The sequence below is a fragment of the Coregonus clupeaformis genome, chromosome 30, assembly GCF_020615455.1.
Source record: "Coregonus clupeaformis isolate EN_2021a chromosome 30, ASM2061545v1, whole genome shotgun sequence".
In the NCBI taxonomy this organism is placed as follows: domain Eukaryota; kingdom Metazoa; phylum Chordata; class Actinopteri; order Salmoniformes; family Salmonidae; genus Coregonus; species Coregonus clupeaformis.
Genome location: NC_059221.1, coordinates 32,402,733 through 32,422,780, shown reverse-complemented (window position 1 = coordinate 32,422,780; position 20,048 = coordinate 32,402,733). Strand labels below are relative to the sequence as shown.

Here is a 20,048-nt window from a genome sequence, read left to right as displayed (position 1 = left end):
CTCCATAGCTATTGGCAGAGAGAGGATGGGACTAAATGATAACACAATCTCAACGAAGCTGTTGGGAAATGCTTAAGTTTAAGCTCTTTATGTTCAAAAGCCTTATAAACCATATTTTGCAGTCATAGACCATTATGTTTTTGTGTTCTATAACGTGTGATGGCTCTGATGTTTTCCTTTCAGATGGTCATCAGACCTAACTCAGGGACTGATGACGGGGCGTAAGTATTAGTAATGTGATTTCCTGTATCTTCCTGAATCATGTGTGTCTCAGAAAACCTCAGTGAAGGGAAAAATAGCCCTGGTGTCATCGGAAGTGGTGAAACACAAGACCAAAACCACCTCCATCTTCTGACCTCTTGGCTGCTATTTCTGTGGAGTTCTGCTATGTGTGTGTTTAACTGTTCTATTTCTGCTTTCTGACAGGCCACAGAGAGAGACTCCTTAAAATAAGACAAGCAATAGAATACAAAGATCTAATTCTGATCTGGCCCTATGGTGACAAGAGCTCCACCTGGTGGAAATGCTGTCTACATAGCTTTGACACATGCTTCTGATTCACCCTCCTTACACAGTGGGGGCTGTAGCAGATCCAGGGGACTATAAGTGGGCTACACTATCCACTATCTACAAGCACAAGCACGTACACAGCATCCTCTTGCACATGCAACAAAGCCATCTCTGCAACCTTTGTGAAGATATCCCTTTAAAAACGCCCCCCACAGGTCTACTACCTGTGCTGCACATGAATTCACTGTGGCAAAATAACTATTGTACCATTTCCCCAATTATGTTTTTAATAAACTAAAGAATTTTAACCATGCCATATCTCATTGTAGATAGAATACACTATGTATAGCAATAATCACAGTCATTAAAGAGTGACTGCCTTTAAAAAGCAACGAATCCCTTTGAAAACTGCCTATGTGGCATCAATAGGAGTCAGAAACAGTTATTCTAGTGTCAACATTTACTAAAGTGTAAATATGATACTTTTGGAACATCCGTGCATCACAACTGGTAAATGAAGGTTTGGTTTTGATTTGACGATGTCCATTTGCCCACTAACATGGGGTGAACAGCTGCGGCGATCGCTCTCTATCCAATAGCATAGACAGTGAGACAGACCTGCCCAGCAGCTCTGACTGTTTACGTAAGACAACACGTCGCACATTTATTAACTTGAAAAATACTGCACTAAACACCTTAGAAAGGTGTAAAATTGGGCAACTAAAACATCCTCGTCAAAAACGTCAACATTTATTACCGATTTCTTGAGTTATCGTAGATTCATTCTGGGGATTTTGAAGAAGTGAAATAGGCTTCTGCATCTACAGTGTCTCGTGGGGGACAAACATCATTAACCAAACGCGGAATCGGCCAGGAAACACCTCCAAGACTGAAATCTCGTTTTTCTAATGAGCAACAGAAAAACACGTGCCAATCTGCATGTTCAGTGGCTCTTTAAAGTTACCTTAACATGAGCACTGACACGCTTTGCCTCAGCTACAGTGGTATATCATGACATTGCATAACATCATAAAGCAATGGCATCTCTAACATATTCACCAGCAGATGGCAACATTAAACTGTACTTTAAGTATTTATTAGGAAGGTAAAAATCTGTCCTTCTGCCCCTGAGCAAGGCAGTTAACCCACTGTTCCTCGGATGAAGTGGATGACGATTAAACGCAGAAGACACATTTCAGTTGATATGCGGAAGACACATTTCAGTTGAATGCATTCACTTGTACAACTGACTATGTATCTTCCCTTAATTGGGGAGAACAGGCTCGTGTTAATGACTGGAGTGGAATAAGGGGGAATGCCATTCCATTTGTGTTGTTCCAGCCATTATTATCAGTAGCCTCTGCTGTATAGTATAAATCACAGTGTATAGTCTCCACTACTCTAGTGCAGGTCCCTCATGATCTCCTGTAGTAGGGGGTGCAGACACATCTCCAGCTCATGCTTCTTGAGCAGGTGGATGTGGCGGACGTGGTCGGCCACCAGCGGCCGCAGGTCGGTCATCTTCTGCAGCAGCTTGGCAAACAGCTGAGGGCAGTCTGGGTGGATGGTCTTCAGCTGCAGCTCCAAGGCCTGCAGTACTGCCTCCTGGAGGTCCTCGATGGGCTTCACATTCACCAGGCCTGGACGGTCTAGAGTAGAGCACGTCAAGGTTAGAGGTCACCAGAGAGTGGCAGGAGGGAAATAGAGGAAGATTGGACATACAGTATACATCAAATGATCTGAAGTTACAATGTCCTGATGAGAAAAATAGCATAAAATAGGTCACCGTTGTTTTATATCTGCTCTCAAACCCAATCAAGCCATCTCTGAGCAATAAAAAAGCTAATCTTGCAGTTGATATAGATGCGGTAAAGAGGTCAATGGAACGCAGACCGTGGGGGATAGAAGCTGGATGCCTGATTGGCGCACATTCAACAAATCTGATCTAACAAAGTGGATATTCGTCAAATCCGTCATGATTGATGTATTGTAACAGGCCCACAATGTGGTTACTAAAGTTAGATTTTGATATATTTGGTTGTTTTTGCTGCATAACATTTACAAGTTCCTTTTCGGGTTTAGAAGAAGTTACTGCTAAATGCTAAATCCTGTTCGTATAAGCTGGTAGAATAGCTAGCATACAGAAATCGGTGGTGGTAGTCAAAGTAATTTTGAACTGTAATGCAGTTGATTGGTGACGATGACATTAACATGTATTGGGGTTGACATCCATACAAGCATTATACTCCGATTTTTACCTCAACATAGTGTGAAATACACATATTGTATAAACAACGTCCTAAATGTAGGCTAATTTTGCTGGGGGGCAATGAGGAGATTTTGGATATTTTCCCCACGCCATCTTTCCCCCACGCGTTTGGGTTGAGTTCCATTGACCTCTTTACCGCATCTATCTAATATAAACGCATAAATGTAAAACGGAAAAACATCACCTCCACTGAGGATGATGACGGCGAGGAAGAGCGCCATATCACTATCGTCCAGCTCCAGCACGTTGAATTTTACCGCAAACTCAAACTTTGGCTCCATCATCTCACAGAAGGGCTTCCTCAGACTCTTGAGGAACTCCCGGGTCATGAAGATCTGTCCGTAGCCGAACAGTGTGCCGTCCTTGTTCATCAGCGGCGCCAGCATGATCAACATGACCTCGATGACCCCGTACTTCAGCAGGGTCACCTGGTCATTCATGTCCAGCTCTGTGAACCCAGGGATGCTCTTGGCAAACTCTATGACTTCTCGTACAACCTCAGCGGTGCGGAACTGAACCTGGCGGAAAAAGGAGAGCTCCAGCTCTCCAGCAGGCTCTTGAGGAGGCAGTACAGACCTCTGGTGCTCCAGGAAAGGGAACTGTCTACAGTTTATAAAGTCCTGACCCTCCGTCAGAGACTTCATGTCATGGATGACAAACGGCTGGAAGGAAAGAGAGACATCCCTTAAAAATGATGTATTATGAAGCGTTTCCATCCATTGCCATTCATTCTCTTGGCAATCAGTAGTGATTCAGTATTAGGCCCCTTGCTTGGTGCACAACAGGTTCATCTAACTAGGAAATTAAAGGGAAATTAAAATCCTGACTTTTAGGTTAGTGAAAATATATCTGCTTCTCTAAAGTATAAATAACTGTCTATTAGTTATTTCCTCTTAGACAAACTTAGATGACCCAATATTACTGCTTCCTAATGTATACTGATATTTTGCTACCAGTAAATAATAATAAAAAATAATAATATGCCATTTAGCAGACGCTTTTATCCAAAGCGACTTACAGTCATGCGTGCATACATTTTTTTGTGTATGGGTGGTCCCGGGGATCGAACCCACTACCTTGGCGTTACAAGCGCCGTGCTCTACCAGCTGAGCTACAGAGGACCACATCAGGACAGAGTGCATTTACCAAAAACTGTGATATTCAAATATACAGAACCAAATGTCTGGTGTGTGTGTCTGTGTGTGTGTGTGTGTGTGTGTGTGTGAGAGAGAGAGAGAGAGAGAGGGGTAAAGTGGCTTTCAATGGGTTTGTTCTGACTCATATCACAAATGTTCCATTGGTATCAATGCATAATTCATGCAAAACTTTAAAGATTCTGTGCATGTAGTTGTATAGTATCTCAAGTAACAATTTGGCCCTTACTGAGTTTCCGTGGGTCTTCCCAGACAGGATAGCTCTGGCCCTGCTCTTGGTCAGGGGAAAGTGTCTGTGGTAGGACAGACACAGCTGTCTGGACAAGGCTCTCAAGTCCGCTGACTCTGGGCTCCTGGGGGTCATATCCATAAACTCAGCCAGCAGCTTCTCTCTCTCCTCCTGGGGCATCCGGCCGAAGCGGGTGGCTGTGTGGGGACATCAGAATCATTATATTCTAGCCTGGGTGCCAGTCAGACTCTTTCTGTATTGAATAATGCTTCACATCACTGGCTGCCCAAACAAGACAATGACAAAGACGTTGGCTAAAGAAGGAATATACTTCATCCTGCTGTGTAGAAACCTTTCCAAAGACTTAAGGCCCAGTTTCAGACAGACACCTGCTGTTGAAACAGTTCACATTGAATATGTTTAACACCCTTGACTAAGGCTGTGACGGTCATGTAATTTTGGATGACGGTTATTGGTCAGCCAAATGACTGCGGTCACCTTTATAACCGTTCGAATAACAAAAAAGAAAAATTACACACATTTTCTCTTCTACTCCGCTCCTGACTGTGCTGCCATAGAAATAGAATGAATAAAACGGGTGTCCCCATTCAAGTCAATGATGGCATAATGGGTGGACTGGCGGTCATTGCGAGTGCACCCATAGGAGCAAAGCAGGAAGTTAAAGCAGAACGTGTAACCATCAATGTGTGCTGTGATTTGTTGATTCAACTCAACTGACATTAGAAAAAATACATTCCATTTCATGAGCCACATCAGTTAACATCATTTGAATGAACATTCTACATTACCATGGAAATGATTGCATCCCAATACCATGCAGCCATTGCGAGTGTACCCATGAGTTTACCAGTCAAATTGCCAGGGTTAGAGTTTCCAAACCCGTTCTATTCATTCTATTTCAATGTGTGCTGGTGCTGCAGGGAGGGGGGCGTTGCCTTGGAGCAACAACGTTTCATTACGTTGTTAAGAGTCCATGTTACCGCAGAAACGGACTCAACCGCACGAATGCCCGGCCGTCCCGTCTTCAGTCAGCTGTTTTTTAAAATGGTTATGACGGTTATTTTAATTTCATGAAGGTCTTCATCCATAACCATCGGTTACATGGTTATCTGGTAATTGTGCCATCCCTACCCTTGACATTAAATAAGTGTTATCAAACCCTGTCAACCCTTTTTGAAGTGTCAGAGAGTGCCCTGTGAGTGGGCATTGAAAATATGGAGAGTGGTACTCAGTGATGTGTTTATGTGTTGGATTTGCCCCAAACATAACACTTTGTATTCAGGTACAGAAGAGTATTAGGGCCAAGTGAAAAATAAATAAATGGCAATGGGTGGTGATACTTGAATAATAATTTTTTTGCACAATAGTACTTTAAAAAAGTGGCAATATTTAGAGAATAAAGTTGATTATAAAGTGGCAATATTTTGAGAATAAAGTGGCAATATTTTGAGAATAAACTCATAATTGTATGTCGAGAATAAAGTTGCAGTTATATTTCAAGATTAAAGTAGAGGATTTGGTTAACTGCATGTCTCCCTCGCTCCCTGTTGCTGTGCGTGCCACAGAAAAAAAAGAATTCCCCTTTGACATTATGGGGTATTGTGTGAAGGCCAGTGACACAAAATCTAAATTTAATCAATTTTAAATTCAGGCTGTAACACAACAAAATGTAGAGAAAGTCTAGGGGTGTGAATACTTTCTGAAGTTGCTGTATAATATTATGTTTAAAAAAAATTATGGTCAAACACATCAAGGCAGAAGGAGGGAATGTGCTTATGGCTGTTAGCTATCCTTTCCTAATTTAATGCAAGACAATCAAAAGAGCAGCCCTTTAATGCAGTCAATGACTAAAAGCGCCCTCTTTGGCCTCATGGGTGGAATGTTAGTAATATCTTTCCTAATTTCCTATTTAATAAAGTTTTTACAACGAAAATCCGGTGTTTCTATGTCAAACAGTTTTGTTATATTTCAGTGTTCTGTGATGTATATAAAGTGTAATATTGGGATGCAAACTCAAAATTGAATACATTTCAACTCTATATCTGACATGGTACAGGTGTCTTCTTTTTTTAAGCCCATAACCATGTGTGTGAGGTGTATTCTTTCGTTTCAAAGTCGATTTGTTTTAAGACTACCAAGAATCACTCTGTGTGACCCTGATTTAGCCCACTGCAGTAAAAGGTTATTAATGAGCTTTAGGCTAATGAATTGGAGTAGCCTACCACACTTACATAATGCAAAGCTTTGGAGTTAACATACAGTGCATTCGGAAAGTATTCAGATCCCTTGACTTTTTCCACATTTTGTTACAGCCTTATTCTAAAATGGATTAAATCGTTTTTTCTCTCTCATCAATCTGCACACAATACCCCATAATGACAAAGCAAAAACAGGTTTTTAGAAATTTTTGCAAATGTATAAGTAAAACACCCCGGAAATATCACATTTACATAAGTATAATAATAATAATAATATGCCATTTAGCAGACGCTTTTATCCAAAGCGACTTACAGTCATGCGTGCATACATTTTTTTTGTGTATGGGTGGTCCCGGGGATCGAACCCACTACCTTGGCGTTACAAGCGCCGTGCTCTACCAGCTGAGCTACAGAGGACCACGTCTGGTCAGACCCTTTACTCAGTACTTTGTTGAAGCACCTTTGGCAGCGATTACAGCCTTGAGTCTTCTTGGGTATAATGCTACAAGCTTGACACACCTGTATTTGGGGAGTTTCTCCCATTCTTGTCTGCAGATCCTCTCATGCTCTGTCAGGTTGGATTGGGAAAGTTGCTGCACAGCTATTTTCAGGTCTCTCCAGAGATGTTAGATTGGGTTCAAGTCTGGGCTCTGGCTGGCCACTCAAAGACATTCAGAGACTTGTCCCGAAGCCCCTCCTGCGTTGACTTGGCTGTGTGCTTCGGGTCGTTGGCCTGTTGTAAGGTGAACCTTCGCCCTAGTCTGAGGTCCTGAGCGCTCTGGAGCAGGTTTTCATCAAGGATCTCTCTGTACTTTGCTCCGTTCATCTTTCTCTCGATCCTGACTAGTCTCCCAGTCCCTGCTGCTGAAAAACATCCCCACAGCATGATGCTGCCACCACCATGCTTCACCGTAGGGATGGTGCCAGGTTTCCTCCAGACGTGACGCTTGGCATTGCCTTTTACTGAGGAGTGGCTTCCATCGGGCCATTCTACCATAAAGGCCTGATTGGTGGAGTGCTGCAGAGATGGTTGTCCTTCTGGAAGGTTCTCCCGTCTCCACAGAGGAACTCTGGAGCTTTGTCAGAGTGACCATTGGGTTCTTGGTCACCTCCCTGACCAAGGACCTTCTCCCTCGATTGCTCAGTTTGGCCGGGCGGCTAGCTCTATGAAGAGTTTTGGTGATTCCAAACTTCTTCCATTTAAGAATTATGTTCTTGGGGACCTTCAATGCTGCAGACATTTTTTGGTAGCCTTCCCCAGATCTGTGCCTCAACACAATCCTGTCTCGGAGCTCTATGGAGAATTCCTTCCACCTCATGGCTTGGTTTTTGCTCTGACATGCACTGTCAACTGTGGGACCTTATATAGACAGGTGTGTGCCTTTCAAAATCATGTCCAATCAATTGAATTTACCACAGGTGGACTCCAATCAAGTTGTAGAAACATCTCAAGAATGATCAATGGAAACAGGATGCACCTGAGCTCAATTTCGAGTCTCATAGCAAAGGGTCTGAATACTTATTTAAATAAGGTATTTCTGTTTTTTATTTTTTATAAATATGCAAACATTTCTAAAAACCTGTTTTCGCTTTGTCATTATGGGGTATTGTGTGTAGATTGATGAGGAAAAATAATAACTTAATGCATTTTAGAATAAGGCTGTAACGTAACAAAATGTGAAAAAAGTCAAGGGGTCTGAATACTTTCCGAATGCACTGTATATGACAAATCATGACCCTTAAAAATCTTGGTAAACAAATCTACTTTTCACAACAATGTAGGGGCTTACCATCGCGTGACATGCCCACTAGCAGACATTTCTGAAAGCGACAGTACTGGCACTTATTCCGGCTCTTTTTGTGAATCCGACAATGCAGATCACAGTGGTCATACACCAGTTTTAACCGCATGGTTCTGCGGAAGAATCCCTAAGAGAAAGGCAGAGAACATGTTATTTAACATCCAGGGGGTCAAATATTAGTAAAGATTTAACCCTGACACATAAACACACACCCTTACCCTTGGATTCATGTCAAGCTCACGTTGACATTGATCACAATTCTTTCTTTTAAATACTGTAAAATAAATATAGTCTGCTGCTGCTTTATGAATTAAAAAAATAGGAATGTGATCAGTTTGTTTTTATGATCAAATGTGTAACAATGCATTTGTATAGCTCCAAGCATACACAATAACTATGCATACTGACAAGCCACCAGAACCTCAGTAGGTAGGTCTCAGTCCTACCTTGCAGCCCTCACAGGCATGCACCCCATAGTGGAAGCCTGATGCCGTGTCCCCACATACTCTGCAGTCAATGTAGAGCAGAGTGCTGGGGTCTGTGTAAGTGGGGGACTTGGAGTGAAGAGGGGGTCTGGACAGGCTGACAACGCTACAGTTGCTAGACCAAAGAGGGGACATGGGCTCCACTTTTACCGAACCTGAACAAAGACAAATGAGAACACAATGAGATTCAGATGTAGGATCTTAATTTGAACATGTTTGCTACAGCAGGAAAATAATCCTGCAGCAACAGGAAATGTGAATTATTATGTGGATTATAATTAATGGAAATGTTTCTATGGTTGATACATTTTTCGTAAGGGAATCAAGTCTGAAATGTCAAACTTTCAAACTTCAGAAGCCTTTTTAAACCTAAAATACACTACAAGTTTTACATTGCCATGTGTGGCAATAGCTTTAACATAATATTACATTTATAGATAATTAAGGTATTACACTTTAGTAAACGACAGATTTAGTGAAAGTCCCTTACAGTAGACTTACATTGGTACTCGCTGAATGTGTAGTTGTATGGGTAGTTGAATGTGTCTGGGCTGTGGTTGAATGAGTGGTTTCTGTGTAGGCTGTGGTTGAATGAGTGGTTTCTGTCTGGGCTGTGGTTGAATGACTGATTTATGTCTAAACTGTGGTTGAATGACTGATTTATGTCTGGGCTGTGTTTAAATGAGTGGGTTCTGTCTGAGCTGTGGTTGAATGAGTAGTTTCTGTCTGGTCTGTGGTTGAATGAGTGGTTTCTGTCTGGGCTGTGGTGGTGGGGACTGTTGAGGCTGTACTCCAGGGAGGGGAGGTAAGGGTGGTCCAGGGTTGACAGGGTCTTCATGTCAAAACTATTCATCCTGTTGTCCATCTCTGCCAGGTCCAATGTGCCCAGCCCAAAACTCATCATGGGCCACTCAGCTCTCTGTGTGTCCACCATCTCTGGATAAGAAGACAGCAGTGAAGAGGTCAACTAACAGTATGAATATCTTAATTTACTATAAATAAAGCTATCAAGGAGACCACAGAAGAGGCAAAACCATTCATTACCAGTGCTGTTATGATTGGGTGTAATAATTATAATTATAACCTCAGCCTGTTAAAACTAAGAAATGTAATTGGACTAATTCTGCATTTGCACTAATATGGATCTAGTTATGTACTATACATTAGATTCAGGGCAAACACAGGAATGCACTTTAAGAACTTTTCATTCAGTTTATTGCAGTGTTTAAGAGATAAGAGAGTGACAACTAACTAAGCGGCCCCTGGCAGGAACTCTCAGCCCCACTGTAAGTCAACACAACCTTCTGTACTGTACCATCTCCGAACATTTCTTCACTTTTTTAGAACACACAGACAGATCTTTAGAGACATTAGGTGAGACAGGTGAACATAGCCACGTTCACTTCAACTCAAAGAAAGACCTTTAGGTACAACTCTCTCTCTCTCTCTCTCTCTCTCTCTCTCTCTCTCTCTCTCTCTCTCTCTCTCTCTCTCTCTCTCTCTCTCTCTCTCTCTCTCTCTCTCTCTCTCTCTCTCTCTCTCTCTCTCTCTCTCTCTCTCTCTCTCTCTCTCTCTCTCTCTCTCTCTCTCTCTCTCTCTCTCTCTGCAGAAATCCAGATATTATTTTATTTTTAACATATCTGAGTGTAGGATAATAAATGGCGCTTGTCGTCTGTAGCTAGCGTCTTTCAAAATTCATGAGAAAACTTTCATAGGCAGCATCCATCAGCAATCCAACATTTGATTATGAATTTGTGGGAATTACAGTTTTTCTCGATTGCTAAGACACATTTCTTGAAAGCTGCTCTCCTTTTCTCTTAACTGTGAACACAAAACCCAATTTTCAAGCTACATTCACAAAACCTCAGACTCTTCTTGCAAAACCAAACTTTCACCTCAAAACAGTTCAATCTGTGCTCAAAACTGAACTATGTTGTCAAATCGTGCCCCGAGTCAATCAAAATAAAAAACACCACTGAACAGTCACTAAACACTACGTAGAAAAATAGAAAACACAATGCTCAGGACATGAAGCTGGAGAAATAAATGTTTATTGTTCACTGTAGGCTAAATGCATGTTGCAAAACAAAAAAAACTGTGCATTTAGCACTTGTACAAAAAAACAAAACAGAAATCTTGTGCATTTACATGTAGCACTTGTAAAAACAAACAGAAATCTTATGCGTTTGCCACTTGTGTACAGTAAGCCCATGTAAAAATAAAGTACAAAAATATACAAATAAGTGCATTACTCAGCCACAGCATCATGTCTCCGTACTGGGTCAGGCCACAGGACTTAATCCACATCACAGGCCACATTTTGTCTGGCCAGGCAACGGGGAAAAAACCCTGGCATGCCGTATCCAGGCTTGGCATGCCTCCACACCTATGTCACCACAGGCAAGTCCCATGGCTTGCAGGAGATTTACCCTGGTGTAAGGTTGGCGTTCATATACCTTCCACCGCCATGAGGAGAAGAATTCCTCAATGGGGTTTAGGAAAGGGGAGTACGGTGGAAGGCAAAGATTGATAAAACCTTGGTTCATATTGTACCACTCTCTAACCTGGAGGGCTCTGTGAAAACTCACATTGTCCCAAACAACAACATAGATGGGATGCTCATCCTGCTGCACTAACAAAGCATCTCGCATGTGATTGAGGAAAATGAGGAGCTGGTGAGTGTTATAGGGCCCCAGGTTGGCATGATGGTGGACAACCCCATGATTGCTGATGGCAGCACATAATGTGACATTGCCACCACGCTGCCCAGGAACACCAACAATGGCCCGATGGCCAATCACATTACGGCCTCTCCTTCTCCTTTTGGTGAGATTAAACCCAGCTTCATCCATGTAGATGTATTGATGGGGTCTTTCCATTGCATCCAGTTGAAAAACCCTCTGTAGAAATAGATATAGTTTTGTAAGTGATACGGAAAAAAGTGATTTAGGGCACTACAGTAAATCACTACTTATAGTAATCAACATTGAATGTGTCTGGATATATGCCAACCTGTACATACTGGAATCTTTGCTCTTTGACTCTGTCTGAGTTGCGATCAAAGGGCACTCTGTATAGCTGTTTCATGCGCAGTCTGTTGCGCTTGAGGACACGATCAACAGTAGAGAGGCTGACACTGTTGATACCCTCAAAATTTAAATGGTCCTCAATGATCTTCTGCTGAATTTCGCTCAGTTTAATGGCATTGTTCTCACGGACCATATCAACAATTAGGGTCTCTTGGTGTGGGGAGAACATACCTGTCCTCCCACCCCCATGTGGCAGTCTTTCAATTCTACAAAAAGAGAACATGGAGTTACAAAAAATATACATGGAATACTAGGCCTACAAACAGTTAGACCAACCCTCCATTACAATACTACAGTACATTGGTACAGTGATGTACTGAAACATATACTTACTTACAGTATACTGTGGTACAGTATATAGTATGTCATACAGTAATTGCTGTCAACATTTACATACTGTACTATAATGTCAAAAAAAGGTAATTACCTGTTCTCTTCTCTAAATCTTCGGATTATGGTGGACACAGTGAATCTACTGATGTTTGGTTGTACCCTTTGTCCAGCCTCCCTCATGCTCATACCATGGACAAGAACATGGTCAATCACAGTAGCTCTGATTTCATCAGATATTACTGTTCTTTGTCTTCGCTGACCACCTCGACCACCTCGACCACCTCGACCTCCTCTCACACGAACTCTTCCTCTCAGATTTCTATCCATTGTAGGGCCTCACAAACCAGTGCTCTCTGAACTGGCTTACTGTATATGTTCCCTCACATCATTAGCCACAAGTGTGATCAATTTTGAGTTGTTGTGTTCAAGTGGTGACACCTGTGCTCTAATTGTGTTTGACTTTTGTCACCTGTGCTCACCATTATGCAGCACGGGTGCATCACAATGAAAATGTGTTGGCAAGTTATGTCTAAACAGGTGAAAAGTGCTTATGGTTTTGCCAAAAGAGTGATTGATTCAATCAGTGGGTTCAGGCAACTGAGCATTTGGTTCAGACAATAGGGTTTAGTGTTTTAGCAATTGAGAAAAACTGTAAATCCAGGCTTTAAGTGTGATGCACAAAGCGAGGATCAAATGTTCATTCTAGTAGTTTTTTTATCTAATAGGCATTCCTTTCCAGTATAAGACAGCGTTACAACCTCAAATAGGTCTTGCACATGCTCAAACCTGTGCTGTGTGCGATGTAAACGGTGTCTGTTTGTGTGTGTGTGTGTGTGTTCATGTGTGTGTGCGCGTGTGCGCGTGTGTGTGTGTTCATGTGTGTGTGCGCGTGCGTGCGTATCTACAGTACATGTCTTGCATAATGGTTGCAAAAGTTTGGTAGTTTACCAAAGCTACCTATGGCAATCTATCATAACTTTGGTAATTTATACTTGAATACATTTTTAAAAAATGTATTCATATGTAGTATGACTATTATTTTTTAGGGTTTCCATATTGTCCATGAGCTTCTAGTAGATAGACCATTTGGTTCAAGAGAAAATAGCCTAATTAATTAATTAGCAATAATAGTATTATTTTCAATTAACTCTACAACTCTTCCAACTATTTCCTTTTTTCCCAACTGCCACCAGTTTGATGCCAAAACATTGACAACAAATACACACTGACATATTAAAATAAATAAAGTGTGAAAAATATATATAAAGGATATTTCATGCTGAAACCATCCTATTAAACACCAATGGTATTCACGAAGTTAATGGTTTATATTTAGGATAATGTTTTACAGCTTTGTCATCTTGTGTTGTATTTGAAAATCATCTTATCATATATTTTACATGTGATAACGCCACACAGAGGGCCAGAGATAATTACAGACTCCAGTAAAAATCTTAAGTACCCAAAGGGGCCACTAGATATCTTTTGATAGATTACAAAACATCCTTGAAAAACACAAAAATTCTAGTAGTGTACTGGTAAACTTAGAAAGTTTCCAGTAATATACCCTTCCTTTGCAACCCTAATGATGTGTGCTGATAAATGATCTACACATACCTTAACAGAAGACTGACAAAGTCCCGTGGAACAATCTTGTTACCTAAGTGGTATGATTGAAATAGTTAGTGTGTTAGAAGTTGCTTAACAGGGAACACCTGAGAATTACGTTGATCATATTGAGGTCTGGATACTACACTGTAAAATGTAATTAGTTCTGCTAACACATTTTTTGTTGTGGAAACCCGTTGCGTAGAACCATTTGAGTAACCTAACTCAAAGAATTTCAGTGTTCAATACTTTAAGTAATAAAGTGACATCACCACCCATATGGTTATCTTTATAAATTGTAAATACTTAACTGTTTTGTGTTTTATGAGCTTTTTGACACTAAATTACATTATGTATTCTGAACTATAACGATTGAAGTTACTTGAAGAGGAAAATGTGTTGTAGTGAACAAACAAATGTAGGGTCCCTTCTACTTAAATTGTTAACCTTCATTACATATTTTTTTCAAGTGTAAGTATTAAGTAGTGCTGATTAGTCATTTTCAGTGGTCGTGTCTTAATGTTTAACATTGTTTTATGTATTTGACAATTTGCATTTTTAACCCGCCTTAGCAGGCATTGTTGAGCACAGTGCTCATTCCTCTAGCAGTAACTGGAGGTAGAGCTGTAACCAGGCATTGTTGAGCACAGTGCTCATTCCTCTAGCAGTAACTGGAGGTAGAGCTGTAACCAGGCATTGTTGAGCACAGTGCTCATTCCTCTAGCAGTAACTGGAGGTAGAGCTGTAACCAGGCATTGTTGAGCACAGTGCTCATTCCTCTAGCAGTAACTGGAGGTAGAGCTGTAACCAGGCATTGTTGAGCACAGTGCTCATTCCTCTAGCAGTAACTGGAGGTAGAGCTGTAACCAGGCATTGTTGAGCACAGTGCTCATTCCTCTAGCAGTAACTGGAGGTAGAGCTGTAAGCATTACAGGATGCTGCATTAGACTTTGTCATTAAGTGTGGTGCACATTACCTTGTTGATGGTGGGAATGGCTTGTCAAATTATAGACTGTCAATTTGCCTGACGGTTTTGATATCCGTTCATCATGATCAATTACACCTCATAGCACAACAAACTGCTTAATACTATTTTAGAAATATACTTTTATTTCTTCAAACATTAATACAACATTGTGTAAAAATATCATAAAGTCTAAACATTTTGAAATACCCCCAATCCTTTAAAAAACGTAGTAATTCTATATCAGCACAACACAGATAAATCGTGTTTTTACTTAAATATCAATGTGTCTTACTACTACTTTATTATTTTAAGTAAAGACGTCGTAGACGTAAGTAGATCCACCTCTACGCAGACGACACCATTTTGTATACATCTGGCCCTTCATTGGACACTGTGTTAACAAACCTCCAAACGAGCTTCAATGCCATACAACACTCCTTCAGTAGCCTCCAACTGCTCTTAAACACTAGTAAAACTAAATGCATGCTCTTCAATCGAACGCTGCTGGCACCCGCCCACTCGACTAGAATCACTACTCTCGATGGGTCTGACCTAGAGTATGTGGACAACTACAAATACCTAGGTGTCTGGTTAGACTGTAAACTCTCCTTCCAGACTCACATTAAGAATCTCCAATCCAAAGAAAAATCTAGAATCAGCTTCCTATTTCGCAACAAAGCCTCCTTCACTCATGCTGCCAAACATGCCCTCGTAAATCTGACTATCCTACCGATCCTTGACTTCGGCGATGTCATTTACAAAATAGCCTCCAACACTCTACTCAGCAAATTGGATGTAGTCTATCACAGTGCCATCCGTTTTGTCACCAAAGCCCCATATACTACCCACCACTGTGACCTGTACGCTCTTGTTGGCTGGTCCTCACTACATATTCGTCGCCAAACCCACTGGCTCCAGGCCATCTATAAATCACTGCTAGGCAAATCCCCGCCTTATCTTAGCTCATTGGTCACCATAGCAACACCCACCCATAGTATGCGCTCCAGCAGGTATATCTCACTGGTCATCCCCAAAGCCAACACCTCCTTTGGCCGCCATTCCTTCCAGTTCTCTGCTGCCAATGACTGGAACAAATTGCAAAAATCTCTGAAGCTGGAGACTCTTATCTCCCTCACTAACTTTAAGCATCAGTTGTCAGAGCACCTTACCGATCACTGCACCTGTACACAGCCCATCTGAAATTAGCCCACCCAACTACCTCATCCCCATATTGTTATTTATTTTGCTAATTTGCACCCCAGTATCTCTATTTGCACATCATCTCTTGCACATCTATCATTCCAGTGTTAATACTAATTGTAATTATTTTGCACTTTAGCCTATTTATTGCCCTACCTCCATAACTTGCTACATTTGCACACACTGTATATATATTTTCTGTTGTATTTTTGACTTTATGTTTTGTTTTACCCCATATGTAACTCTGTGTTGTTGTTTTTATCGCACTGCTTTGCTTTATCTTGGCCAGGTCGCAGTTGTAAATGAGAACTTGTTCTCAACTGGCTTACCTGGTTAAATAAAGGTGAAATAAAAGTAAGAACAACTTATTTAATAAATGTTAGATTGACTGTAAAAACGAAATAACTAGATTACCAGAACACAAATAAATAAAGTTATATTTACTCAATAACCTAATATTTGTTTACAGTACTCAAAAACGTTAAATGATAAGAAATCTTATTGACATGAGTTAGTACCACTTTTATGATTTGAGTTCTACTGACTGTTGAAGATGTTTGAGTAGAATAATAATAGAAATACAATGGTATAAATTGACAACTTGGGTGGAATAAATAAACTTTTATCTAACTGTAAAAAATTTACAGTAGCATATATTTTGTTCGAATTACAGACAAGCTAACATTTAAATTGACGAAATAAATTCTTATTATAATCCAAAAAGGTTTTGTATGTCTATGCAAATAGGTCTAGATAAATTGTCAAATGAAACAAATTATAGCCTTTGATGGATCTAAAACCTGTATCAGTTGAGTTCATGAATATCCTTGACAGACAGTTGCACATGTTCACCTTTTGAAACTAGATAGCCGGAGCAGTCTACATTCTCACGCAATCAGAATTATTCAAGGCTTATGTAGCTTAGCCTACCTGTCTTGATCTGCAACACAAAATATCAACTCGTTCTTCACTATTCACTTATGAAGCTTAATTCACATATTCAGCAATATGTCTTCCTTTTTCTTGATCACGGGGTCGCTGAATAATAGGACAGGTTACATGTGGGTCACACGACCAGTGTTTGAATAACAGAAGTTCCCTTTGCGAACTGCACTGCTTCCCATCTTCCCTCCCGTCTCAATTTACGGGTTGGACTTTGGAGTAATCCTTCACTGAAAACTGGGCACAAACCTGTTGCACTGAGGGACTATCTGATTTCATAGGTAGACTGGAATAGTAGAATGATGTAGGCTACTGTAGACTAGTTTATGAGATTATATGATTCTCATATGAATATTGAAGTAAATAACTATATTCAGAGCAGCAGTACACATAAATCCATAGGCTTACAATATACATAAACTCACAGGCCAGATTATTAGGTACAACACCCGGTTCGCAAAATTGGATCGCTCCAGACAGTGAGTCACGTGGGTGTGGCTTGCTATATAAAGCAGGCAGACAGGCATCGAGGCATTCAGTTACTGTTCGATTGAACGTTAGAATGGGCAAAACTAGTGACCTAAGTGACTTTGAGTGTGGTATGATCGTCAGTGCCAGGCGCGCCGGATCCAGTATCTCAGAAACGGCTGCCCTCCTGGGCTTTTCACGCACGACAGTGTCTAGGGCTTACCGAAAATGGTGCGACAAACAAAAAACATCCAGTCAGCGGCAGTCCTGTCGGTGAAAACAGCTCATTGATGAGAGAGGTTGAAGGAGAATGGCAAGAATCATGCAAACTAAAAGGCGGGCCACAAACAGACAAATAACGGTGCAGTACAACAGTGGTGTGCAGAATGACATCGTGGAACGCACAACTCGTCGATCCTTGTCACGGATGGGCTATTGCAGCAGGCGACCACTCTGGATTCCACTCCTATCAGCTAAAAACAAGAAAAAGCGGCTCTAGTGGGTACGTGATCACCAACACTGGAAAAACATTGCCTGGAACATGACAGCGAGTTCAGTTTACTTAAGTGGCCTACGCAGTGCCCAGACCTCAACCCAATAGAGCATCTTTGGGATGAGATGGAACGGGCTGTTCACATTATGACTGTACCGCCGTCCAATCTACAGCAACTGAGTGATGCCATCGCGTCAGCATGGACCAACATCCCTGTTGAATGTTTCTGACAACTTGTAGAATGCTGTTATGGAGGCAAAGGGGGGTCCGACCCAGTACTAGATGGGTGTACCAAATAAACTGGCTGGTGAATGTAGCTACATGTATAATCTATTAATTTTAAACTCACAAGAAACAGCACTTTACATGGAATTCCATAGGTTGCTTCTGCATTTGTAATGCAGAGAATGTAGGCCTCTAGAGTCACTTTGCTTATCGATGCATGGCAACTTTATTAAAAGTTGTAGGACTGCAGAAACCAATCAGTGGATTTAATCATGCAAACAATACGGTTTACAAAGCCAAATGTTTATTACTATTCCACTAAAATAGCCCATATTTAATATACTGTATGATTGAACTCCAGATTGAACAGTTTATGTCGACGTGTACTTCCAGACATATAGATAGGCCTACCCACATTAAAAAATACTACGGTTTACTATAGAATACTATAGTACTTACTATAGAATTATATAGAATTATGTAGTAAACTGTAGTATACTGTAGAATACTATACTCCACACTGTAATATCCCTTGATTGTGTAGTGCATCCTACAGAATTCTGTAGTATACTCAAGAATAATATACTCCACACTGTAGTAGCCCTCGATCATGTAGTGCTTAAAGGGATCCTTCTGGATTTTATCTACTTCCCCAGAGTCAGATGAACTTGTGGAAACCATTTTTATGTCTCTGTGTTCAGTATGAAGGAAGTTAGTTGTTTCGCGAGCCAATGTTAACTAGCATTAGCGCAATGACTGGAAGTTTGTGGGTATCTGCTAGCACAATAAAGGGCCTCATTGCCAAAATCCCGAAGTATCCCTTTAAAATAGAATTTTGTAGTATACTGTGTAATATTATCCTCCACACTGTAGTATCCCTTGATCATATAGTGCTTACTTTATAATTTAGTAGTGTACAGTATGAAAATGTATGCACTCACTAACTGTAAGTCGCTCTGGATAAGAGCGTCTGCTAAATGACTAAAATGTAAAATGTAAAAAATGTACTGTAGAATACTATACTACACACTGTAGTATCCCTCAATCATGTAGTGCTTAATATAGAATTTTGTTGTATACTGTAGAATACTATATTGCACACTGTACTATCCCTGGATCATGTGTAGTACTTACTATAGAAATGTGTAGTACACTGTAGAATACACTACACACTGTAGCATCCCTCAATCATGTGTAGTACTTACTATAGAATATTGTAGTATACTGTAATACTACAATATTATCCGCAAAAAATATTACAGTGTTCGCAAAAACACTACAGTTTTTAACTACAGTAATACTACAGTATGTAATTTGCACATACCCCCACCCATTCCCCTCCCCATATCCCAATTTTTTGTGTGAAAAATTAGAGATGGGTCCGCACTCAAAAAGATGTTGCGTAAAGCTTACTTCTTCATTTGTATTATTTGTACGGCATCAGGAGAGTAACATACACAGATGGTTCTGCTTTTGCCTTCTTCAGTGTATAGGTTCAACGTTTACAATCAGAAACAACATTTGTATGAACACAGGTGAGCACAGTCCAGGTGCTTCTAATCAGAGTAATTGATCCTCTGCCAATCAAGGATGGCGTTTCTGGTCTACCTGTACACGTGTTACAAGGAAATATAGAACTATGGGAACGGGTACGAAGGGCAATTGGGTGCCACCCATGAGTGATAAACCTACATGCGAAGTATAGACCATATACTGTGTTCCCTACAGGTCATAGAAAAGAGCAGAAGCTCCGAACTATCCGTTCAGACTCCAGTCCTAGCTACATACAGGTTATGGAACATTTTCTCTTTTAGTGTTTGTCCAGTAGGTTTCCTCAAGGAGAAAGCCCCCACTTCTATGTCAAAGATAATAAAACAAAAACACTATAGTAAATACTACAGTATACTACAGTAATGTCTGCAAAAACACTACAGGAAATACTAGAGTCATGTCTGCAAAAACTCTACAGTAAATACTACAGTAAAGTCCACTAAAACACTACAGTGAATACTATAGTATATAAATATCAGGGGCGCAACTTTGGTTTTAGAAGTG

General features: G+C 40.7%; 1 protein-coding gene and 1 non-coding gene across 2 annotated transcripts; one reads left to right on the top strand and one right to left on the bottom strand.

Annotated features, from left to right (window-relative positions):
• Positions 1 to 721: 721 nt before the first annotated feature.
• On the bottom strand, positions 722 to 9,683 carry LOC121545409 (peroxisome proliferator-activated receptor gamma-like). Its single transcript, XM_045209547.1, has 6 exons — positions 9,170 to 9,683; positions 8,630 to 8,823; positions 8,172 to 8,310; positions 4,163 to 4,359; positions 2,964 to 3,441; positions 722 to 2,159 (listed from the first exon to the last, which is right to left on the bottom strand). Exons 1-6 carry the CDS (start codon positions 9,600 to 9,602, stop codon positions 1,912 to 1,914), a joined length of 1,689 nt encoding a protein of 562 aa, XP_045065482.1. The 5' UTR covers positions 9,603 to 9,683; the 3' UTR covers positions 722 to 1,911.
• Positions 9,684 to 19,789: 10,106 nt separating this feature from the next.
• LOC121546876 lies at positions 19,790 to 19,844 on the top strand. Its single transcript, XR_005996465.1, has one exon. It is a non-coding gene; the product is annotated as a U7 small nuclear RNA (small nuclear RNA).
• Positions 19,845 to 20,048: the final 204 nt, after the last annotated feature.